At 43.5% G+C, this 26,360-nt stretch overlaps 1 protein-coding gene across 9 annotated transcripts; it reads left to right on the forward strand.

Moving 5' to 3' along the window:
• LOC6495913 (high affinity cAMP-specific and IBMX-insensitive 3',5'-cyclic phosphodiesterase 8) lies at nucleotides 1–26,026 on the forward strand. 9 transcript variants are annotated; one of them, XM_044715220.1, is made up of 20 exons: nucleotides 2,133–2,544; nucleotides 3,269–3,407; nucleotides 9,183–9,929; nucleotides 10,057–10,141; nucleotides 16,882–16,997; nucleotides 19,196–19,252; nucleotides 19,351–19,556; nucleotides 19,739–19,798; nucleotides 19,933–19,987; nucleotides 20,100–20,198; nucleotides 20,427–20,537; nucleotides 20,617–20,786; nucleotides 20,854–21,064; nucleotides 22,146–22,313; nucleotides 22,379–22,477; nucleotides 22,538–22,786; nucleotides 22,857–23,079; nucleotides 23,144–23,301; nucleotides 23,359–23,629; nucleotides 23,688–26,026. In XM_044715220.1, the coding sequence occupies exons 3-20, from the start codon at nucleotides 9,630–9,632 to the stop codon at nucleotides 23,828–23,830; spliced, it is 2,781 nt and encodes a 926-aa protein (XP_044571155.1). In that variant the 5' UTR covers nucleotides 2,133–2,544; nucleotides 3,269–3,407; nucleotides 9,183–9,629; the 3' UTR covers nucleotides 23,831–26,026. The 9 variants fall into 9 exon arrangements, with proteins under 9 accessions (XP_032305962.1, XP_044571155.1, XP_032305963.1 ...); XM_032450071.2 differs by lacking the exons at nucleotides 2,133–2,544; nucleotides 3,269–3,407 and adding an exon at nucleotides 1–98; XM_032450072.2 differs by lacking the exon at nucleotides 2,133–2,544 and having other exon boundaries at nucleotides 2,922–3,407; nucleotides 22,173–22,313.
• The last annotated feature ends 334 nt before the right edge of the window (nucleotides 26,027–26,360 follow it).

Genomic DNA, 26,360 nt, shown 5'->3' on the forward strand with positions numbered 1-26,360 from the left:
TATCGGTCCGGTTCGTCAATTGTGATTTACGGCACGGCTGCAAAATTAACCAAGCAACTGGAGTAGCAATATTTGCCCGGGGATTCTGAAGGATTCAGGTAACCTATTTTCCCCTACCCTCCCCATCCGGACAACTAAAATGCAAATCCAAAAAGCCAAAACCAAAATACAAGAAAAAATGTGCTAGGGGAAGGGGGCAAAAAAAAAATATACATACTCGTACATGGCATACCCCGGCGGGCAGGCTCCGTGATTTGTTACCCGTATTCGGATTTGGTTTCGGATTCGGTTTGTGTGTTGTGATTCTGGTCTCTGGATGTGGCTCTGGCTCTGAGTCTGGGTTTGCTGGCTAATTGATAGTGGAAATACTGAAAGCACTTGGCCATGCCAAACATGAAACGAAGGCAAACGCAATTACAATTACCAAAAGAACAAAAATAAAGGAAGCAAAAATCCCATTGCTCATATAAGCTCATCAAGAAGTGCTCATGTGTGTACGTGAACGTGTCCGTGTCCATGGCAGTGTGTGTGTGTGTGTCTGTGTTTGTGTTTGTTTTGTGTATTTGTGAGGGTACTGGAGGCCAAATGAAGCTGGATTGCGTGCAGACTCCATCTGGAGTGTAAGCAATTGCCTGGGGCTCGGCAAAAGCCGTTAATGGAACGGCCAAAGGACCGATCCTTGGCCAGGCAATTTGCCAGGCAAACCACAAACAAAGAAATGTTCACAGAATAAAGTTTATCACCTTTAATATTGACTATGGTAGCACCCACCATGCCCACCATTCCCAAATCCGTGTGCGTTTAAAGCTTGCTATCCCCAGGTGACTCATGGTTTGGCATTTTTTTGTTGCTGCGCTTATCTTCTGATGCTATAAATGATTCATTGTTAGTGCTTCTTAGTCCAGACACAATTTCTAAATCTGTAATGTTTTGTGACCTAAATAAATACCAAGCCAGCGACTTAACCTTTTTCAACTTAATAATCTTATCTTGGCACCTAGAATCTTTCCACAATTTCAAGAAAATTCTTAAGTAACTTTTTTCTTAACATCAGTGTGAATTTATTTTCAAACTCTTGCATATTATTTCTTCATAAAGAAGGTATCCTTTATAGTAAAAGGAATAAGAGATGTCTTAAATTTCTGTATTTTGTTATATCCTTTGAAATGATAACTTTTTTTTAAGAGTTTCCTCTTTAAAGTTTTCGCTCTTAGGCGAAATATCACTCATACGCACAATATTACGCATACGCACCATATCCCTGCTGAACATATTTTCTTTTAATTTCTTTTATCAGTTATTAATCATTCTAATACATATAAAAGAAGGCCTAAAGTGGTATCCTAAAAACCGAGGAAGCAGTATGAAAATCTAATAAATTTCTATAAAGTAATGACATAGAAACTTTGAACTCTTTTTAAGAACTGGAGTCACCTGTTAGGTTCAAATATCTAAAAAACATTTTTCTTTCTTTCTTTCTTTACATAATTATATTAGCCAATATTAGCCAACTTTCCGTCAAATATTTTTTAAGCATTATAGTAAATAACATTTAGTACCAGAATTTAGTAACTCATTGACCAGAATTTTTACTCATCTTCAAGTTTTTTGTTTTTAAGAGAATAAACCATTCAAAGGAAGACATTTTCTTGCAATTTAAATATCTCCATTAAAAAGCCATAGCTCCAAAATGTATCTCCAGAAGTCACGCGCTCAGCTCCAGTGAAAATGGGTACTCAGCTTTAAAGCTGAGCGTTAAACGCTCTCCACTCTCTTAGTGGATGTTTTGATTTTTTTCCATTTGCTTTCTTTTCTTCTGGGGGCTCTCTGACTCTTTGTGCTCCCACGCTCTCCGAGTATCTCACGGATCGCGGCGGCTCTCCCGTTCTCCTGTTTTCCGAAATCTGCGTGCTTCCGATTCTGTTTGGGCTTCAGCTTGTGCCGCTTGCTTCTGATTCTGATCGGGCTGCCAAGTTCAGATACAGATACTTCTCGTTCGGTGCTGTCGCTCCGTGTCGTTGCCATTCGCACGAACTTGTATCTCAGAGATTGTTTTAGTTTTCCTTCTACTCGCGTTCTTCTAGCTAGTCAGCCAGGCAGCCAGACAGCTAGCCAGCTAGCCAGCCAGCTAGCTAGTTTGTTTCTTTTGTGTTCCATAAAGTATCGTGTCGTATCGTATCGCTCTCTGCGAACGGAACAGAGCGGTACTGTGAGCGGAGCGGATTCAGTTTGAGTTGACGTTTTGCTTTGACAGGCAGCCGTCGTCGTTGCCGCTCGTGGATCGCGGATAGCGGATTGCGGATTGCGGATCGCCGCTGCCCAGGCCACCCTTCCTCCCCGTCTCTGGTCGTGAATCTCGGGAATTTTCGTCGAGCGTTTAGGTTCTTCGCCGGCTGTACCCCAAAAACAAAAAGAAAAAGAATTGAAGGAGAACCACCCAACTTGCACCACCCGCTGACCGACCAGTGGCGCAACCGAAAATTTAGTTATCTTCGCGGCAGCAATAATCGGCAATCATATTCACTCGATTTGTGATCAATATATGTGTGTATATCTGCCCATGAATGGCTGGGTGCGTGAGTGTGTGTGGTGTGTGTGTGTGTATATTGTTCAGATTGAGTGTTGGCAGCACAGCGGCAGTAAATGTGAGCCAATTGTATCTCACAGATACGTTTGCGGTGTTATCGCTGCTACTGTCTCTGCCGCTGCTGTTGCTGTTGCTGCTGCCTCTGCTGCTGCTACCTCTGCTGCTGCTGTTGTGCCTGATATTATTATTATTATTACTTTTAATGCATTGAATTTAAGTTTTTGCTGTTTACAATTTTGTGTACTTACTGCCCGCCTATGTAATGTATTACATAGGTATTTTGCAATATCTTGTGCGTCAACAACAACAACAGCAATAGCAATAGCAACAGAAACTGAAACTGAAAAAAAAAACGCAACAAAAGCAAAAACAACATCCGTGCTATGAACGTGACCTCCCGCGCATTAAAATAAATTCTAATTTGTGGAAGAAAGAGCAACGAAAAATGTTTTGTTATTGTTATTGTTATTGTGACGACGATGTATCGCAAAGAAGTGCTTGAGTATCTCGAAAAGCGGACACACTCACACACTGAAACACACACACACATACCAATACAACAACACCTGCATATCTATGTGCCCGTTCGCGTGTATATGAAAAAGATATTTATTGTTAGTGCGGGTGTATATCCCATCCCCCCATTGTGCTCATATGTGTATTTGTTTAATTTATATCTAGAGTCTGATATAAATATTAAAATATAAAGAAATATATATATTAATATATATATACGTGTGTGGCATACACATACATACATCGTAGAAAAAGAAATCATTGCGAAAGCAACAACTAGCCGCTAAACGACAAATTTTTTTCGGTACGTCAACAGATAATGTATTGTATATGTACTTAAGTTGGACATTTTTCGGCTGCGATTTTGTTTTCGTTTGTTCGCTTAATTTGCGAGCATTCTTTTGGATACACATTTACATAGACTGTGGCATTCAGATCCAAATCTGTGGTATGTTTCTGGGGGACAGGGACGAGGGCCATCTATCCTTACAGCCCCAACAACTTCCCAAGTCATGTGTATATCGCACGCAATTATATTATACAAGCCACCTTGGAAGTGTCAACGTCTCTGGCCCCCCGTCTCTTTCACTCGCACTATATCTCTCTCTATCTCCCCAGTCTGTAGCTGACTTTTAAGCAAGTGCCCTCCAAAAGATCATAAAATTAAATGAAATAAAATAAAAATGGCAACAAAAAGATTGAAAAAAAAAATAAAATAAAATTGAAAATTTTCATGCAACTGGCGTCGCAAAAAACATTTTGCAGTTTTTTTTTTTTTTTAATTTAGCTTCACCCACCACCACCACCTGACAACAACAACAACAACAGCAGCAACAACAATAAAAAACGGCGACAATCTCCCCCAGAGACGGAGCCTCTAACTCACCTGACTTCTTATAGGCGCGACAGAGGCACATAAAAATCGCTTAAAATGTTGTCGGTGGCAGGCTGAAAGGGGGCTGACACAGGCGGGCAAAGGCACAGGCACAGGTGAGCCAATGAGCGATGCCTTGATGCCTCGATGCCCATACTTGCCATAAACAATGTGAAAAATATCATTCCGTACTTATAAACAAGCAACAATAAGTTTGCAAATTGCGTTCGCATTTCGTTTTTCGTGTTTCGAATTTTGCATTTTGCATTTTAGCTTCTCCCTGACTGCCTGCCTGCTTCACTGCCAAAATGTTTTCCGTTTCATTATTTTATTCGGGTGGATGCCTTCTTCTTTTTTTTTTTTTGGTTGGTTGGTATATACATACATATATACTTTGGCCATATCCCTCATGGACTGACCCATTTTGTCGTCGATTATCTAATGGCTGTTTACTATATAACTATACTATATGAGTTGCGTTTGGGTGGCGTTTTCTTTTCGTTTTCACTATCTATGCGATAGGCTGTCCCCCAATCAGGTGGCTGACTGCCTGCCTGCCTGACTTAATTAATTCTCGATTTTAACTGTTTATTAAAATGGATTGTTGTTATTGTTTCAGTAGTTGTTGGAGCAACTGTAGGTGCCTGGTATTGTTAACAGCAAATAAATCCGAGTTGCTCGCGTGCATACTGATTGGGATTTTCAAAGAGCCACCAGGGAGCCAAGGAAAGAGGGGGATGTGAACAAAAAAGAAAATAAAAATACATTTGAAATGTTCATTATAACTACGGTTATGCAACCTGCACACCGATGGGCATGCTAAGCAGTACCTCCCATCCCCCATCCCCCATCCCCAATCCCCATCCCACCCATTCCGATTGCACCTGGACGTGTTTACACTCCGACCGTCTGCAGTTCATCTAACTTTATGCTCGGTTCGCCAGTGTGCCATTTGATTGTATTGTCAACTGCTTGGGGCAATCAGGCAGCTCCTTCTCAGGCAGCTCCCCTCTACTGTTCCAGGTTGCGACACTATTTCCCTACTCTCCCATTATTCCCGAGAATCGTTTCCATTGTCCATTGGGCTCGCTCGAAAGATCGGCATTTGAAATGCAAATGTTTAAGTGGCAAGCTCTTTGAAATGGCCGGAAAAGCCCCCATAAATATTGTAAGCAATGTACACCATCGGATATACATTGCTGTGTGTGTATATGGTGGCGTGTTCTTTCATCTTCATTATTAATTAGTCGAGGTCCAACCTTCCGCCTGTAAGCGATTAGTCGTCGCCATTCCATAGTGATGCCTCAAGGCCTGCAATCATGAGCGTATCTCGAGGATACTAATAGCCTGACACTTGTGACGCACAATCTGAACATGAAATTCTTGGTGCGGATCTCTTACGAAGGTTGTCCATTGTTTTACGTTTTCCTATGATTTATATCATATCGTACATATCTATTGAAAAATAATGGGCCATTAAAACTTTTCTTGGCTTGCTTCCCTTTCTTGGGGAATAGGAAATCCCAAAGCTCTAACATCTCGTTTGTTTGCCTTACAATAATATTTTGTATTTTGAATGTTTTCTAGACATTAACTGGAAGTTCTAGTTATAAAGATTAATGGAAACTTGGCCTTCGGTTTATATAAAACAATCATTTGGCTTATGAATATTAAATCATTTAGGATTCCACAAATATCGAATCTTCTACGGTTGCTGATAAAGAAAAATGTTAAAAGCCTTGTCTAATTTATTGAACAACCCCTTTTTTCGCTAAATCTGAGTCACATGAAAACTACTCCACCCATTTCTGATAATCCATTGGATACGTTTGTAAATTTTGTATATAGAAACGAGCGATCGAATTCCGACAGCTCTCTATATATGCATCTAAAGTAAACAGAAAGCCGAATCCAAGCGATTGCCAGCTGCAAAATATCAGCGTGCAAAAACTATTAGATACAAAATTGTTCGAATGCGCTCCACCATGGGGTTCCATGTTCATCATTTTTGGTCTCGGCAAGGTTTCTTATATGGCCCGGCTTCGGCTGCCAAATACAAGCATACATTCCCGCCCCGTACATATTGGCAACAAATTCTATTAGGCGGCTCACACACATACATATAGAGGCTACATCAGGCATCCTGATGATGCTATTATACAAATACCCACAAGCACCTGCATACTAATAGCTATGGGCCAAGCATCCAAGCTACCAAAGCATCCGTGACTGGCTGCATCTAATGAGTTGACGTTGACGTTGGGGACCGCTAATAGAATTTGGCACTTCTTGGTGCATGCCGCACGGCTCTGCGGCACTATGGCACTCCGGTACTCTGGCTCTTGAGCTTTTGCGTTGCATACCAAAAGGCGCTGGGATGGATCCTTGGTGGCTTTGGGCTTCGAATCCAAGTCCAACACCACCTAGCAACGGGCCCTGGCAACGGGGCGGCTAAGTAATTTCAACATCCCTGCTCGGCGATAAACAAATTATGTTACGTCTACAGCGTTCGTTATTTATTTGAAAACTTAAATGAGGCTGAGTGAACAGCGAAAGCCATTACTTGTACATTTTAATATGGTCGGTTCTAAAAATAATTTGTTTAAATCAACAAACACACCATAGACTTATGTGAACGCAAAGCTGATTCTCGTCATCTCCATTGTGATTTTTCTCTTTTCTTATATTTTATTTTGCTTTCCTGGGGATGTGGATGAGTCGGTTGAAGTTGATTTTGATCCGGCACAGAGAAAAAAATTAGATACTTAGAAATTATGGTAAATAAAGAGGTAGTACTTAATTTACTTACCAATTTCCCGATTATACCTAAAGGTCAGTTCTTAAAAACAAATTTAGATTTTATTGTTATACGATAGAGGCAATGGCTTATCATATCAGGGTGAATTGGACTTATTTATATCAAACTGAAATTAAAAATACGTTTCCAATTTTAAAGTCTGATAATGATGGACAAACTATAACTATCGTGATATGAAATCATCAATTGATTACCAACGTTTCGGGGCATAAATACCAATACCATGGTACTACTAGTTTTCTTCGTGTGCTTGTGTTTGAGCTGTATTTCTGCCATCAGTCTTCCTGTTTGTGTCTTCTTTGGTGACGGCTTTTGTTTTTGGTGGCAACAATGCAAACGGATTCGGGCACTGGGACTAGGACTAGTCCTAGTCCTAGGACGACAACAAGTGTCCTTATGGACGTGGATGTGTTTATGTATGAATGCAGATGAAAGACAGTTCGTTCCCTTTAGCAAGTCAATCAACGTCGTTGGAGATAAGGACTGTGTATTTTCCCCTATTGTTTTCCCATCCTATTCCCAGACAGAAGACATTTCACTCGCAGACTTGATCTCCCAAAAAGAGTGGGATTCGAACTGCCACTTGAAATGGGTGCGACTTTCGGTGACTAATCTGAAGTGTACTTCTACTCGAGCTGGCGTATCTGTTCAGTTGCTTCCTTCGAGACAGTAAGTCGAAGTCGAGTTCGCTTTCGATGAAATCGTTTTATCTAAATATTTAAAATGGGTTAGCAAGACACGAGCGACAGAGGGTTCTTTTCTTTCTATTTGCCCGGCCCGCCTCGAGATAAAGTGTCGAGGAATGACAGCCGGAGTCGGAGTCGGTCGGAGTGAGAACAGCCGGGGCGTCATAGATACAGATACCGAAAGCTCTATTATATATGACACCCGCAAATCCCCACAAGTCAATTGTTTGATACGTGCCACCGGGGGCTCAGACTATCGAGTTTCGCAAAACTTTTTGGGGACCCGAACTTAATATGGCAGACAGCAGGAGTCATCAGTGTCGTCGTCGTCGCATCGTTTGGCGAAAGAAAAACGCAAACATAACTCTGACTGGGCATTATTCATATGCTGCAAGTTGGTCACGTTCGACCAGGGGCAGGGTAGTCCCCTCCTCCTCGTTCCACGCCCTTATTTACCTTCCTTTTTTATGTTTTTTATTTATTTATAAAGTTTTTTTTTGCTCTTTCGCCTTGGCTCCAATAATCATTGCCAATATTTGGGCTTTTATGAATTTATAACAATTGCCAACAGTTTTCGACAATTGTGCGGGTGCCCTGTCCATTTTCGATGAGAGTTTCAATGAAACCACGCTCGCCTTGTAAACAATCTAAAAATATCGTATCCGAAATGCCCGAAAAATCCTCAATTATGTATGTGGCATCAATGTCAAGAGGGCTAATTTAATTAATTATGCCTGGCATTATTATTCAAATGTGAATAGCTTAACGAAAAAAGAACGGCTATCTCGAGGTTCTCGACTCTCTTTTCTTCTACTCACGATTTTTAAGATACAATTTTGATGCATTCTTTTGGGTACTTTGAAAAAGGAAACAGGATGTAAGTCTATAACTCCTCTAAAACTTTATAAAACATCCGCATCCTTTTTTGTTCCGGAAAATTGCTATAATTTTGCTAAAAATGATCCGATTGACAAATGTTATACCTTCCCGATCTTATATCTTCAAGTACTATCATTCCCCATCAAAACCTGGCTAACTAAAATCTGACCCCATTTTCGAAAATTTTCCAAGGGGTACCATCATGATTTTGGCCAAAAATGGGTCCAAAATTATATTTCTCTATTTTCAAAATATTTTAATGCAGATTTTAGGAGATTAGTTCCCTGATTAATAATTGGTATTCCTTTTCCAAATCCGATGGAAAATGTCTTAAATATGGACAAAAATCTGACTCAAAAGTTTTCATTTTGACCACCTTAACATCTTAACTTGGTCAACAGGATTTTTGGTTCTATAAATTTCAGGGAAGTAGTCATAACTTGGCTAATACTTATCCGATTGTCGAATGTCATACCTTCCCGATCTTGTATCTTCGAGTACTATCATTCCCCATAAAAACCTGGCTAACTAAAATCTGACCCCATTTTCGAAAATTTTCCAAGGGGTAACATCATGATTTTGGCCAAAAATGGATCCAAAATTTTATTTCTTGATTTTCGTTATATTTTAATGCAGATTGAAAGCAGTTAGATCCCTGAATCTGAAATGGTATTTCTTTCCTAAATACGACACGAAATGACTTAAATATGGCCTAAAAAGTGGCTGAAAATCCTGTTACGAAAAGCTTAAAAATTTTTATCCTTTACTGATTGCATTCGCCCGGAATTTTAATTAATGTTAGTTGTTCTACTCTGATTGCAGTGCTCCTTGGTTGTGGAATATCAGTCCATCACTCAGCAGACCGCAGCCCGAAAATGTTTCAATTATGGTATCGCCGACAACCGCAGCATTGTCCAGAAGAGCAGCAATCGAATCAGAGCAGCAGCAGCAACCAAAAGGCGGCAGGAGCACTGCCAGGACCACAAGGAGCCGAGGAATAAGCTGCACCTGCACCTTTCCAAGACCAGGAATCCTTAGACCAAAGCCGAAAAAAGGAAGGAAGCAAGCTGCAACCGAAAAGGAAACAGAAACAGAAACAGCACCAGAAACCGAAAGCAAATCTCAAACCGAAACTAGAACTAAAACCAAAATCACCAGGCGACCGAGAGTAATTTAGTTTAGTAACCGCAAAGTCCAGAGTGGACGCGGAATTAGTCAGTAGAGTGCAAGGAGTGCCAGGAGTACCAGGATCAGAAGCAGGACTTCGCCATGGGTTGCTCGCCAAGCACACTGCCCGCCCCCTCGTCCACCTCCGCCGCAGCCGGTGGCCAGCCCACCTCCGGCCAGGGATCCCTGCCCCCCCTGGACGCCTCTGAGAAGGATGGCAGCCGACTCTTCTGCATCAAGTTGCGTCGCAGTCGCCTGCGTCGCTGCAGCTGCGGGGGCGTAACCCCGCAGACTCCCAACGATGGCAACGGCAGCACCGCGGGCAGCGGGGCGGGCGACAATCTGTGCGGCCAGGTGCTACTCAATCCACTGCAGACCAAGAACGAGGCCGACTACGAAAAGGTAACTAAACACCACAGCTTACCGCGAGGTTGGAGGCCAGGGAGGGACTCCTGCTCTTTGGTCTTAAGGGGCAGCTCGCCTTTTTTGAACTCGCCGCTTATATGGCTCCTTGTGTTTGCCTTTGCAGCTCAGCACCGGGAAGAAGGACTCGATTGTCACGGTGGCAGCTTTGGGAAACTTTACGCACAGCGTGGTGCGACGTGCCACAGGCAGTAAGTACAGTAGTCACTATAAGACACTATTATTCCTTAAGATTATCCCTTATAAAGCGATATGGGGAGTTACCTTGAAGATTGAAGTTCAAGTTCCTTTAAAAACCTCCTGTTAACCGGTTATGTTTCTTCGTCTTGTTCGGAACCTTCCCTTAAAGGGTATATCAACTCATTTAAGGAGCCGTTCTCCAATGAAAAAACCCATTTACATTGGCCAGAACCTTGGGCAATAAAAGCCCATAGATAAGACCGCCGATTGAGTAACTATGCTGCTTCTAATCTGAAGTGAGGCTACTCCAGCGTCAAGAACTTCCGCTATGCTGGGGCTGATAGTACTCCAACAGGGGGGGCCACTTATCAATGGGAATCTGAGAATGGGGTTGCACATTAACTTTTCTCCTAATTGAAAGAAAATTTACAATTCTCAAATTTGGAACTCAATCAAGTCAAGTGGTCATAACGTTGGGCTAGATAAAAAGCCACGAATTAGATTGATTAGGGTGGTAAAAGTGATTTTTTTCAAAGCGGTAATCAATCTTCTCAATCAATCGAGAAGTTGGGGAGACACTTGCCTGTTATGAGACAATGAGAATGTTAATTATATTTCTTATTTATTTACCCAACAATTAGAGGGTATCAGGTGTGCGTCACTGTGGCGCAGCTCCAGGTTCCACCTCCAGGTAACCCGATCCCGTCTCAGACGAGTCAGCTGGCGCTAGTCTGAGCTTGAAGCGCAGCTGTTTTGTGGCGATGTCCAATTACCAGCCTCTCTGGGTTGGCTCTCCGACTGGCTCTCAGTTCTGTTATCTCACCTTTCGGACCGACCGTTTCGCGTTTCTCAGGTGAGACCTGAGTGAGCATCTGTTGTAACCTGATCGCGCTCAGGCCCGGCGGATCAGTGAGAGAGACTGGGAGCACCAGAGAGTGGGTGTGGAAGTGGCAGGCCCCAAGAGCCACCAGAGCCACCAGAGCTCCCAGAGCTCCCAGAGCCTCTAGAGCCCCAATAGAGAGAGATATAGGCTTTGGCGATAAACGAACTTTGCGGCAACAGCTGCTCGCCATTTATGGAGTCACTTCATTTGCTGTAGATTCTTTGGTCGCTTCGGTCGCGTCAGTCGCAAGCGCAGAAGCAGTAGCCGTTGCTGTCGCCGTCGCAGTCGCCACCGCCGCCGCCGCAGTTGCCGCCGACAACAAAAAAACAGAAGCAACACTAGAGTGCATCTACTGCATGTGCCATATATTGTGGAATTGAATGCAATCATTGCAATAGTGTCACGCACTTATGCAAATCCCAAAAAGAAAATAGTCTGTGTGTGTGTCGCAGTGTCTAATCGCAGATCTTTGCTCAAAAAAAAAAAAAACTACTAAACTGGTCACTGAAAATCAACACAAATTTGGCGAAAAGTCGTGCCGCCAGTGCCAGTGCATATAGCTTACAGCTTATAAGCTATATAACATATAACTCAGGGCCAACCAGTCGTCGAACCAAAGCGATTGCAATTAAAAAACGCATAGAACCGAACCGATCCGTTTCGATACGATTCGATTCGATTCGATGTACATGTTCATGTACGAGTCGCAAACTGAAATATTCGTGGCTGCATTCGATCGAGGTGGAAAAAAACAGCTTAGCGTGCTCTAAAATACAACAAAAATGTACACCCATACACGCGCAGAGTATCAAAAAAAGTGTTAAAAATCAAAACAAACTTCACAACTAAGTGTGCCAACAGCCGCAACAGCAGAAACAGCAAGTGTAACGAGTAGCAGTCTCCGGCTAGATATTGTATCTGCCTATGTATCTGTATCTGTGCATCTGTGTAGCCGATGATCAATATAAATACATGAATCTACCAGATACGCAGATACGTGCGTTATGTACCTGCCAGTGTTTTCCTTTTTTTTTCGAGTTTTATGTTTGCTCTATTTAAGAGCAGTTCATTAATCCTACTTGTGGCAATAAGTTATTGGGCCCCGGGGCATCAGAATCCTCACTTAGAAATTCGCAAAAAATAAATTAAAACATCCAATTAATATGCAAAAATTCACATGACAATATCTGGTTTTGTGCCAGTCACCACAGCAGCCATATAAACACAGAAGGGGAGAGCTATACACGGTTAAAAAATACGGATCGAGAGAGGGAAATTGATCTCGCATCTTTTTATTTTTCATATTTAATTCAAGTCGATCGGTCGGTCGGTCGATCGATCGATCCGTTCGCACTCTCTCACGAACCCCCTGTAAACAATGAAACAAACGCCCACGGAATGGCGCCAAAACATCAATCAAAGCCAAAGAAAACAAACCGAATCGAGCGATCACTCCCGGCACCCGGCACCCTAGCCCCAGAAGCCCAACCCGACGCTACTCTATCCATTATATATAGCTAATCCCACGCGTCACAGTCGCGTTTGTTGCAGTTTATCAGTTTGCACGGAAATTGGGGAAATTGAGTGATGACTTTTTCGTACTACATATGTTTGTTGCCACAACTAACTGGTGGGGCTAAGGCAATGGCAACTGGTCGTATACTTAACGTATTCAACGCTTTTCCTACACTCGCATTAGTTGGCGATTTTCAAAGTTTTTACACAAATTACTTTCGGGTTTAGCCACGTGAAGCTCTCCACAAATACGCGTATGGCGCGCCGAGTCCGGCGGAGATTAGATTACCGCTGGATACGTTGCCCGCCGGTCGGTTCCCATGTTTCCTATCAATATGGTTCTTTATTTTTGTATTTTTTTTTTAATTTTATTTAGTTATAGTGGCTATAGAGTAAGGTGGCCAGTGGCCACTGGCCGGTGTATCGGCTATCAGCGGGCGAGTATCGCTGAGTAAAGAAGATCGCATTTTTTTAGATATAGTAGGCCAATTTTATTTCGATTTCGGAGCACCGATCCCGCACTCCGCCAGTCCGCTAGCCCCCATCCCACCCCCATAGATTCTAGATTGTGCACGCGCACTCCCTTGGATCCCCTCGTATCTGTATCTGTGTACCTGAGTATCTGTGCATCTGCGCCAGTACTGTATCTGAACCTGCCGCTGCTGCTGCTGCCTCGGCTACTGCCCACCTCCGACGCACACACAGCCTAAACATCTGAATACTATGAGCAAACTTGGCTGATATTATCTTATCACAAATTAATTGGTCGCCATGACAACGGCCAAAGGCGCAAAAAGGCCCCAAAACCCGGAGGGAAAGCGATCGGCCAGCCAGGCTGTTGGAATCCCCTTCCCATTTCCCACTTATCCTGTTTCCGGCTTCTTAATCCTCTCTTTGTATTAAAATTAAATTTACTCTCGACGATTCGTGGGACTTAATTCCAATGCACCTGCTTGCTAACGGCCGGCTAAGCGCCTTAGATACGCCCCAGCGTACTCGCAGATACAAATGTATCTCTGTATCTCCATGCGACCGGGGGGCGACAGCTCCCAGGGCCCAGCAGACCGTTAGTTTGGGCCGGAGCGTACACAACGTCGCTCCGCTGCCACCGTCGCTGTCGCTGCCACAGAGCCACAGCCAGTTTCAAAATCCGTGCGAGAATTATCATCTGGCAAACAGTTCTTCATACCGGATTAGAACGGACGTTTTGTTCAGTCCGGCTCGCGATTTCGCAATTTATTTTTCGGATTTCGGATTGGTTTTCAGACCGCCGAGCGCAAGTGAATAAGTGAATCCCCGGCTCTATTCAATCGTGCCACTGCCCATCCTCCTCCCTTTACACCTTAAACTGAATAGTTGGAAAAAAAAGAAAACGTTGGGCAATCGATCAAGCTGTCCCAACTTCAAGTGAAAATTCGCACGCTAATGAGCCCGTGATTTTTTTGCTCCGGATTTGATACTATGAACCGCGGCGCGAGAGCCAGTTGTAAGTACATTCTAGCCAAGTTTCCAGGCCCTGAACTTTCAAAATAGTTGACAAATGTCAAAAACTCGAAGAGGGTGGGCCAGTCCCCGAAAAAAAAACAAAATCCCTGAGCCTGTTGCTGCGACGTCAGCGGCTGCTGGCCGCTTTTTATCTAAACAATTTATCGATTTTCGTTTAGATTACAACGCGTGTACCCCTACTCCCATCCCGGCCCCTGCCCACTCCCCCCCATCCTCAGTTCCTTTAGTCGAAAACGAAAAAAAAAATATATATATATATGTATATAACACAAACGATAAGATACACTCGACCCATTTGAATAAGCGCAAATATTCTGTCCCCAGTGGCGGGTTTATGTAGAAAAACTGGTACATGGTACATGGGATATGGTACATGGATGGCGTATACCTAGAGGTACATAGAGGAGTGGGTACTTTCCCTGGCTAGTTTTTGTTTATGCCTCACTTAGTTATTACGCACTAATTGTGCCAAATCAATGCCGCAGACAGATAAACAAAGCAGCCAAAACGACAAACGAGGGGGAACAAAAAACAAACTATTGCACATAAATGACAATTAGCATAATGCCACGAAAATAATCCAAATTTGTGTGACTTCATTTGCAAATTAACCAAGAAAGAACACAAGAATAAAAGTAAAAATAAAAACAATAACAAAAAGCGAAAGCAAAAGCAAACACAACACAAACAATGATAATTTCCAGCCAGCCGAATATGGCTGGATCGGCGACAACAACACCAACGACGACGAGCACAGCCACTAATGCCCACGCTGCCCACACAAGCGAAGAAAGTGTTCCTAGCAATTGCAATTGCTCCATGGTGGGAGGCGGTGGTGGGCTAGTGGGTGTGCCCCTGACCAGACAAGCCCCAGCCATAGATGCCAAAACTACAGCAGGAGGAGGAGGACTAGGAGGAGCAGCAGAAGCTACAACGCCAACGGCAGGCAGAGATTCATTAACGCGTCCGGCCTCCGAATCCGAGTTAAATGTGGGTAAGGCTCCTCAACTCTCGGGGTTCAGCTCCTCGGCTCCTCAGCTCCTCAGCTCTTCAGGGGTTAAAGTTGAGTTTGATGATGCGGTTAACATGCGTGTCCACAGGGGAGCCGGAATAAGTATAAACAAACATACACCCACCCACACATCTTCCCAGGCTGTGTGTGCTAGTGTTTGTGTTTGTGGGCGGACTTAGTTTGCTTTGTGGCCAAATTATGCACTGCCAAGTGGGTTCTGGCAATTAAAAATCATGCCGAAAGTTTTGTTAATTTTCCTCGCATCTCTTATGGATGTCGGCATGTCGGCATGTTGGCCATGTCGGTTAGATTTCCACCTGCTTAGCCATGTAGAGCAATTTAAAAGTTAAATCCTGCAATTAAACATGCTAAATTGGAATTAATAATTTCTAGAAAGTCAGCGAATTAGAAATAATTGGGCTTGCTATCCATAAACATGGAAAATAATTGCGATGTGCAGAGCAAATGCGTTTAACTGGATTGCATCTCAATGCAAAGAGTGTGTTCGGCAAATACGAATTCATCAATTTAGTCCGCCCATCTGCACAAAATCAAAGCACTAACATTTGCTCATGTCTGATAACTTTAATATGTTTGCTGGAAAGCCGCACAAAAGCTTTCGGCAAATTCCATTAGAAACAAGTAAAGGTGCCTAAAGTGGGGTTTCTAGACTAAATGATACCTTTCTTATGCTCCACGATTGTTAAAATAAAGTTAATTTTCATACTTTTGGATGCTTTGGTCCAAGACACTGAAACAAGCCAGTAGTGGAGCTGAATATGAAGTCTATAACTTCTTTAAAATTTGCCCATTTGCCTGAATGAAGATTATATATTCATAAATTTTAGGAATAGAGTATACCCTTGTACTCTTCCAGTACCGCGTATAAAAAGTTTTCTGTTTGGCCAATCATTTCCAGAGAGGAGGCCTTCAAAATTCTTGCCTGGGCCTAAGCATACATAACTTGCAAGAAGCCACAGAATTTTAATTTTGTCTTCAACTTTTCCAAAGCATCTCAACTTTGCGAAGGCCCAAAAAGGTAAGCTAAGCTCCATTATGGATTTTGTTCCCATGAGCTTGGTAATATGTTTTTGAGTTTGACTTTAAGAATCGAATGGGATGCAGAACATCTAAGCAGTAAATTTATTTATTTGGTATTTATTATTCCCATGTCTTTTGAATAGCAATTTAATGTGGGACTGTTGTCCTTGTGTCCTTGTCCTGCAACCCGAAAATATTGATGGTGTCCTGGATGATGGTCAGCTTTGGCTGAATGGAGAGTCTCGTCCTGTGTTTCTCATTAAGTGAAATACAATTTGTGGGGCTTAGTTCCTTTGGGGCTCGCTGCTCACTCGCATGGAGTGGCTTTGTTGACAGATAGAAACCCTAAGGACCAAGGACCAAGACCCTTACCCTTTCGCTGGGACACACACGTGTGCGTGTGTTGGGGCGTGCAGGGGTTTCCCCGTTTCGCCCGTTTATAAAGTGTTTCTGAAATGCCAACGTTTATAATTAAATAAAACGTGCAACAAGAGGAATTAATGTGCGTGCGTGTGTCCCTGTCAAAGTGTGTTGGTATGTGTGCCAGAGTGACTGAGCGAGCGATTGCTAGTGTGTGTGTGTGTGCGTTAGTGTTGGTCACCCATTCATTTTGATTGTGGGCGTGCGGGCATTTTGTTGTCGGCAGCCCAAAAGTATGCAATGCTCTTAGAGCCCCAAACGCCTAGAAATGTAGCATACTTCTTTGGGCGGATGGGTGAATTTTTCCCATCGTCACTAAAGAGTTTTCCCCGGCAAACATTTTCACCATTTTCCTTCATTCTTTCTCCACCCAGGCACAGGCACATCGGGCACTAGTTCATCCGGCGGCGGGAATAGCCGTCCAGGACACCGCAAGTCATCGCTCGCCTTCGCCCTCACCCCAGAAGATGAGCCAATGGACGTGTACCAGGTGAGTCTGCATCCCTTACTCATAAAAACAATATAGCATAGAGGGGGGTTATTAGGTAAATGGGGGGCACTGAAGTCAACCACATGTGTGTTACGTCTTTTTTGATATGTTATCTTATCACGGAGCCGTTTATTCGGCAGCGGGTCGGGCGGCGATCGCTGCGTTTTTCGCTTTACATTCCGCTTTAAATAGCCGCTCACCTATACACTCGCACCGTCCTAGAGGCTATAGTGTGGTGCTGTTGCCTATAAACAATACACTATACGCTACCATAGAAATCAAATCAATTAACATTGAAGGTGGGAAATCAAAAGGCAAAGAAAGAGATTATACCCCTGCCGTTCTGAGCGTTCGGTGTCGAGTGTTGGGGTTGTCGCTGTCGATCGCTGTCGATGCGATTCAGTTAGTTTCGTTTCAGTACCATGTCGCGTTGCTTCGAACCACAAAACCTGTGAATTATTAAGTGGCGCGGACAGAACGGATCCGAACGGAGAGATACGACCGCAGATTGAGATACAGACAGGCGGGCGCATACCCACTCTACCGATTACCGACTACCGACTACAGACAACAGATACAGATACATGGCGAGATCGAGATTGTCCCATTAGTATAGACAATGTGGAAAAATTGGAAATGCCCCTGTCATTAGTCGTCCGTCTCCATTATTGTGCGTGTGTAGTGGAGCTTATGCAAACAACTTGTTATTGATCTAAGACATTGGACCTCAAGTACCGAGTGTAATTGTCGGTGTCATTGTTATTGTTGCGGTGATAGCGTTTCGGCCGCTTCACTCTCTCCCGAGTGGCTGAGTGTTGTTTTATAATTAGCAGAATGCGCAATTGCTTGCCAAAATTCAGCCGTGTCTTCCGCCGCAAATCCTCCTCCGCCAAGTCCGGCCGAGAGAATCCATCAAGTGAGCCGGACTCCGATGGAGAGCCGTATACGGCTGTAATTAGGCCGACGGCTTTATCCGATCCGCCATGCGATAACAATAATGAAAGCAGCCCCAGCCGGCTGATAAGCCCTACTAATACGGATTTGGATTTGGATTTGAATGTGGATTTGGGTGTGCCAGCAATTAACGGCGGTATCCAAGGTTCCTGGCCGGAAATGAAAGTGGAAACGATTTCGGCAGCAACAGCAGGCACTATCCCATCGCCTGGGCCAGCTTCAGTGGCCATTTCCCAGCCATTTGGCGGACGGAATTCGGGAAAAACACCCGAGGAAATAGAGCTGGAATACGAGGAGAACGTCAAGGCCGAGGGACGTGACATAGTGACTCCCCTGCGCCGCAATACGAGGCCCCTCAGCGTGGCCTTCTCGGGCAGCGGACGAAGTGCGTTGCAGCCGGAAATAGCCGAGGTCATACGCAGCCTGGATGTACCGGCGCTCTTGCTGAACAACCTCAGTCTGGACACAAAAAACCGGGAATGCGAAAGAGAGATGGAGTGCTATGACCATGAGGACTCGGTGGTCCTCCGACGCAAGGCCAACTGCCTGGAGAGAAAAACACGGAGCCTGTACGAGCGACGGCTGCCCAAGGTGCCAAAGCTACATCTCCAGGTGGCTGGAAAAAAACCGACAGAAGAGGAGGAGTTCAGGATATTTCAGGTACAGCTCACCAAGGACGAACAACTTTTACGGTTAGCCCATCAATCTGTCGCCTTAGCCATGTGTCTTATGGCTGGTGTGTTCTGGAAAATGTTGTGATACATTTCCGATTACATTTTCATTCCTCTGATTGACACTGAGCCCACCCCAACACCAACACCAGCACCAGCACCAACATCAACCCGGACCCGGATCCGGATTTAATGTTCTCGCATTATAAATCTGCAGCACACGAGCGTGGCGCACATAAGTCAGTGGCAGAATCAGAATCAGATTCGGAGTCAGAGTTGGAGTCAGAGTGGCAGCAACGAGCAATTTTATTTTAATTTATCATCATTTAAGCGACACGAACGACACACACACGCATCCACGCATTGTACTCCCACTCGTATCCGGCAGATACACAACGCAATGGGGGGAATAAGGCGAAGCCGGGTTAAGCCCTCTTATTTTGATGGGAAAAACCGGGACAGAGCTGCAGATTTTTATTAAATTTTACACCTTGTCTCACCTGCTCTGACAAATCTCCTTTTTTTTCTTCTTATTCCATTCCGTCTCCATCTCCGGCACTCCTGCCAATGCAGCGAAATCTCATGGACCTGAAGTATCCAACCGTGCTACCACCGAATCCTCAACTTAAGGTAAGCCATCACCGGACCACTTTGAACCCGGGTAGGGCAATTCAATCAGTGCAATGGCTTTGACCCGTCTCCAATCCGTACTACTCCTTGTTTTTCAGGCCCTGCTCGTTTTCTACAAGGCGGACAGCATCTGCGAGGCGGTCTCCGCGGCCTGCCAGCGCCACCAACTGGACGTCACGCTGGTCAAGTCAAAGGAGGAGGCCCTGGACACACTCCAGAAGTCGTATGCCACCGCTCAGTGCTACCATCTAATCATAATTGATGCCCGTTCCTCCAAGAATCTGGATGCGGAGCATATTGCGAGGTGGGTTCTCGGCTGGTCATGGTCGCTATGAAATGGGTTTTGTTTTTTTGGGTTTAGGCTTCTGGTTGAGTTTTTTGGGTCGGGTTGGGTCGGTTGGGCAAAGTTTTTAAAACTTTTCCATTTTCATAAACTTTTCACTTTGCCATAAAACTTGCTGTCTCCTCCGCTTCTGCTCCCCACAGAACCATACGTCACACACACGGCCACCATTTAACGACAATAATTGCAGTCTGCAAGAAGAGGTGAGTGTGTATCCATAAAGTGGAAAAGGCTCTTTTGTGGCAAGGATGCTTGCCAGTCCGTCTTCCTGCCTGCCTTGCCATTCCATTTTCCACTCGCTGCCAGCAATAAGCTACTAACGACCGACTTTTTGCAGTTTCTTCGAAAAGGATGATGTGCTAATTGCTCTATTAGACGCTGGCGTTAATAGAGTAAGTTTCAGTTAATTGCCCCATCAAAGTATAAGGCTCAATCACAATTAAGAAATAAGGGGAAAGGATACAGATACAGATGCTACAGCCTGACAACTATTTTATTTCACAGTGCGTAGCGGAGACGACCAACCTGGCCATGTGCAGTGTGGAACTGAAGCAGATACTGCACTCCATCATCCGGCCGCACAATGTCATGTCCACTCAGCAGGTAATCGAGTTAATGACCCGCTGACCCCACCTCCCGACCTCTGCACCTCCTCTCGCTCCCCTTCACTCTCCACCCCTGCCACTCCAGCAAAGCTTTCTCAAATTAATTCAATTAAATGACAGTCGTGCTGGAATGAAACTGTAAACCCGCTGTGTGTAACCTCCCGGTTTTGCCATTGCTTTTACCATGGCCTTTTGCCTTTCCCTTTGCTCCTTCCCCTCTACCCAGGCACTCTACACGGCCCTGCACCGGCTGAAGGAGGTGGTGCTCATCACGGATGACGTGCTTCGCATCCAGTACGCGAACCGTGCCACCGAGAGGCTCCTCAACATGCGGCTGGTAAGTGTTTAGTTCGAAGAGGGATGGGTGTTTGTTTGCCCTATTGCGGCATTAATGAGATTTCCGTGTACGACAACAGGACGAAATCATTAGCAAGCCGCTGGCGGACATATTCGTATCGGACCTGTCCACAATCAGTGAGCAGGGCAAGAGCATCAAAGAGTTCGACGGGATACTGACCGTGCGCCGCAAGAACCAGGAGGGCATACCCATGCATGTACGGGTAGTGCCAGTGGCCTGCATCGGCAGGTGAGTCCAATCCACCTCCGGATCTCCCATCTGCTAACCCACTTAATTGCTAACCTCATTTTGACAGCGCACCCACGCACTTGATTTTCAACTTTGATGTGCCCGGCGGGCAGATGGACTTCATTGCCACACTGCCGCAGCCCAAGGAGGCGCCGCGCGGCTCACTGCACTCGGTGCGACGTTGCAGCTTCGATGTCCGGTCCATCGCCTCGGACGGATTACGGAGGACCAGTTTGGCCAAGCTGACATCGCTGCCGCTGGAGGCGCCCATCACTAAAGTATGAGTTCGCCTCTCGTTTGGGTTGTGGCTGCAGCATGTTGCACCTTTTGGGGGTAGAGGGATCTATTTCGTTTTTTTTTTTTTTGGGAAATGCCTAAATTTTGCAAAATTGTCGTCCGTGTACGTGTCTGTGGCTGTTCCTGTGCCTGTGCTGTGCGTGTGCCTGTGTATGTGTCCAGGTGTCCTGTCGTGGTGTCCTGTCGTGCCCCGTGGCATAGCATTGAAGCGACGGTAGCAGCAGCAGCAACTGCAACAGCGACAGTAATAACATTAGCAACAATATTTGCACTAGCACATGCACACCGACCACCCACACACGCACACCCGACACTCACAGGCACCGACACAAATGCATTTTCCGGTTCGGAGTTTTCACCAACTCTGAATAATTGGGCTCAGAGCTGTGATGTGGCTTTCAGTGCAGAAAATGATTGCACCTGATCTGGTTTTAATTAGCAAATTACTTTATTTGATTTAATCAAATGAAAGAAAACTTTTTCAAAAGGAAAGTAATCTTGTAAAAGGATTATAAGCAAAGCAAGAGTCCTTTTCCACACGTCCTTTTATGAGAAAACTTTATACGTAGATCAACCAGCAATGAAATTATTCAATGTACTCCTACCAGTAAACCACACCCACTCCTAGCTGGAAATAAATTGCATTTGGGGCGAGTAATGGCAGGGGCAGATTTTCGTTAATAGCCCCACTGTGCCACCATTTGAGACCCTAATTTGACATAAACTTTACGCCTACTAATCCCAAAAAATCAACAGTAACAGCACATCTAAACCAACATGTTCTTACATTTATTCTCTTTTTATCTCTTAATTGTTATGTTCTCTTTTTTACTTTTATGTTTTGTGTACTCGAACAATGAACCAACTCATAAAAAAATATATATTACAAAATAATGTATAAAAACTGTTCGTTCGCACGTTCGCTCGCTCGCTCGATTTGCTCGCTGTGCGTCGCTAACCAAAAATATAAAATACAAACAAAAAATGTACAAAATTAAAAAAAAAAAAAACTATATAAAAAAAAAACACAAAACTGCAACCTACTGCGCACTGGCACATTAGATAATCAATTTACTATCACAAGTACAGGAGAATTGTTCGGCCGATGAGGCGCGACTCATTGACAAGGTCTTGGAGTTCCTGAAGCGCGAAGGACTCTACAGTCCACAAATGAAGGAAATACGAACCGATGATCCCATAGCCACCGACCTAATTGGTGCTCTACTAACAGTAAGCTTAGTCATCCCTTTTAGTTGTTAAATTCCCATTTATTTGAATATTTCCATTTGAAACAGGGACCCAGCGTGTACTCCTCACGCCGCAGCTCGAATGACTCCATTATACGCACTGGCAGCTCCACCAGAACGGCCACCATAGTTCCCGCCAAGATGAAGGTATGAGTACGAGTGTTTTAAATAAATTTAAGTCTAATATATAATAATATCTTTACAAAGGCCAATCCCATCATTATGGAACTTCTCGACGAATCTCTCAGCTGGGACTTTGATATTTTCAAATTGGAAGAGATCACCGACTACCACCCGCTGCTCTATCTGGGCATGGAGATGTTCCGGCGATTCGATGTCTTCGCCACCCTGAACATCGATGAGAACGTGTGCAAGGCCTGGCTGGCGGTAATCGAGGCTCACTACCACAAGAGCAACACATATCACAATAGCACTCATGCCGCGGACGTTATGCAGGTGATTACCAGTTAATCTCAACGAGTTTATTTATTTATTCAAATATTTTGTGCGTTTTTGCTACTCTTAGGCCACTGGTGCTTTCATCACCCAGCTAACTAACAGGGACATGATGGTGATGGATCGCATGGAGGAGGCAACAGCCCTGATTGCCGCCGCCGCCCACGATGTCGATCATCCGGGCAGGTCCTCGGCCTTCCTATGCAACTCGAACGATGCCCTGGCCGTTCTGTACAATGATCTTACGGTGCTGGAGAACCATCATGCAGCTATAACCTTTAAGCTAACACTGGGTAAGTTACAGCTTCTCTGTTGGAATATAAAATTACTCATACGCCCCGTTGTCCGTATACGTAGGTGACGACAAGATCAACATTTTCAAGAATCTGGACAAGGAGCAGTACAAGTCCGCTCGCAGCACTATCATTGATATGATCCTGGCCACGGAGATGACACGGCACTTTGAGCATTTGGCCAAGTTTGTGAGCGTTTTTGGAGGCGAGGAGACAAGAGAGGTCAGTTTACTTAACTACGAAACTGTAACACTTATTAAAAGTGTAAAATCTTTTTAGCCACATGCCCAGAGTGAGGAGGAGACCTCGATCCTTATGCGCCGCATGCTGATCAAGGTGGCGGATGTGAGCAATCCCGCCCGTCCCATGCAGTACTGCATCGAATGGGCCAGACGTATTGCCGAGGAGTATTTCATGCAGACGGACGAGGAGAAGCAGCGACACATGCCCATCGTGATGCCAATGTTTGATCGTGCCACCTGCAGCATACCAAAGAGCCAGATAGGCTTCATCGAATACATCATACAGGACATGATGCATGCATGGGAGAGTGAGTTATTTATTTCTATACTCTGTATTTCAAATGATATCTATTTTATCCAAAACAGGCTTCATCGACATGCCACAGCTCATCACGTACATGCAGATCAACTATTCACAGTGGAAGAAGTACGATGAGCAGGGCATCAATACACTGGCGGATATTATGGCCAAGCAGCCGCCAGTGGGAAAGCTGGCCAACTCCAAATAGCATACGGCCTTCCGGAGATTGTTCTCGGGTCTACTGAAGCCATTGCCGGCCCATGCGCCGGCCACCTCCACGATTGGCGAGAACGAAATGGAGGATGTGCTCTAGTGACGGCGACGAAGGTCCTGCGACGGCCATTTCCGGCACCGCCCTCGCAGTCTCTCGGCCTGATCCCGATCCCGATCCCGTTACTGATATCGATGCCGATGCTTGAGCAGCATATAGATCTATCATCTGCTCCTGCTCCAGTTACTGTCTCTGCCTCTGCTCCACCATCTCCTACTCAGCTGGGCTGTCATCCCAACGGACCAATGGAAGGGACTTGATGGGGGATAAGATGATGGGGGCGGGACTTCTACGAGGTGCCAACAAGCGGTGTCACAAAAACAAATATGCAGAATCATAGAAACAAACTAACTAAGGCAAAGAAGTAAACAAATATATTGGGCTGGACTCAAAATTAAATGTTTAAGATGCATCACAAGAAGCGAACTTTCTATTTCTATACAAACTAAACTAAAACTATAAAAAAAAAAACATAAAACACATTAAATATGAAACCATGTGAGTGTGTCGGTGTGTGCGTGTGTGTGTATGTCCCCCACCATCCATCCCCACCCATATATAAATAAATGTGTATGTATTTTAGGATAAAAACTAAAAACTAACAACTAGAAAAAGAATACTTGCAAACTATCAGCAAAAAAAATATATCCCACAGCAAACAAAATGGCGTGCGCTCAACAGTACCTTGCAACGGTATAAAATTATAACAGTATAGCAGTTTAGGCGCTTAGCGGTATAACGGTAATGGTAAACGGAACAGTGGGCACCAATTGTTAATTTCAACCTCACTCTCCCATCAAGAAGACAATCTCTGTTGAACACTGCAAAGCCAAGTAAATCTAGTTTAATTTTCTGTCCAAGTCGGAGTTCGTGAACGGAAGCGGAAACAGGAATAAGAAGCAGAAACGGAAAAGGAAACGGAAGTGTGAATGGAATCGGAAAGGAATACAAGGCCATAGCTAGACGAAGACTATATACATACATATGCATGCGAGATCGTGGCAAGCACTATATATACATATATATATTTAAAAAAACAAAACAAATACTATCACTATTGACTAGCTAACAATTACAATTAAATAACGAAAAAAATGAGAAAAAATCAACAAAAAAATGGAAACAAAACTAATTCGAATCCACTCTTGAGACATACAATGTGAATCGTATGGGGCCCCTTTTTACTATCTAATTAACTAGTTACCTATACCTACCTTCCTAACTGAAATACAAATTAAGAAAACAAATAAAACAATGAGCTATCCTAATGCTAATACTATTAATGTTGTTTAGCTTTCTAAGCATACGGTATGAGAAATCAAACTAAACCCAAATGTTTTAACAATTAAGTGAAATCCTTTTTGAAATCTTTTTATCTAATTGACTGAACAAATTACATATACATATATATATATATAATTATAAACCAGATCTATTAATACGAATCGATAATACGTTCTTGTTATAAAAAAGAGAGAATTAATAACAAAATAAAACCGAAGATGGATGCGGAAATGAAATTGAAAAGCAAAATAATATATACAATATACATATATACAATTTATACAACTTTTACGAAGCATATTATATATATTTATATGTCATACGATATCGGAATTCATTCACAAGTTATAGTAATTTGTATGTGTTACCAAGGTGTTAAATCCCGTGCTTCAAAATGTTTTGATAAAGATTATATACACGTATACAAGTCCTGGTCCCCCAAGTTGCCCCCAATTCTCCCAGAGAATCCATCCAACCAGCACTATCTGATCTGACCCCCACACTATTTTCCGATCCCACACAGCAATAATTATTATTGATCCCCGAACCAACCACACACACACATCATATTCAGCGTTAGGAGAATATAAATGTATATGAATATTTAATGTTGTTAATATGTGTGTGTTTCAATTGTATGTATTGGATTAAATCGCGTAAATTACAAAGCAAGCAAAAAAATTTAAAATTGATCAGCATATATGTATAATGTGTGCAAAAAAAAAACAAAAATCATGATAACATGAGATGCAAAAAATTGTTTACATGTTGAAAAGAATATATATATATATGTATACATTAAAATATATGTATAGATACGATACTACATTATGTTTCTGAACACAAAAATGATAAATCTTTACATACAACTATGTATATTTGTTACTACACCTGTTTGCTCCTTGCAGGTTAAGGATTATAAATGTTAAGATTTAGTCAAATTTATTGTAAAAAAAAACCAAACACAACAAAAAACACAAAACAAGAAACAAAAACAAAATGCAAATAATAAAAATAAAAATCCAATAAAATGGAAAGTGGCTGCAAAAATCAAATCATGGGGGAGTTTTAGGTCAAGGTTGAGCAAAAAAAACTATCTGACTATCTGAATCCTAACCCAACATTAATATGAACTTTTGCTTTCTGATCAGATATTTCCTACCATTAAGATTTCACTCATTTT

Source organism: Drosophila ananassae, chromosome 3L (genome assembly GCF_017639315.1).
Source record: "Drosophila ananassae strain 14024-0371.13 chromosome 3L, ASM1763931v2, whole genome shotgun sequence".
NCBI classification, from domain to species: Eukaryota; Metazoa; Arthropoda; class Insecta; order Diptera; family Drosophilidae; genus Drosophila; species Drosophila ananassae.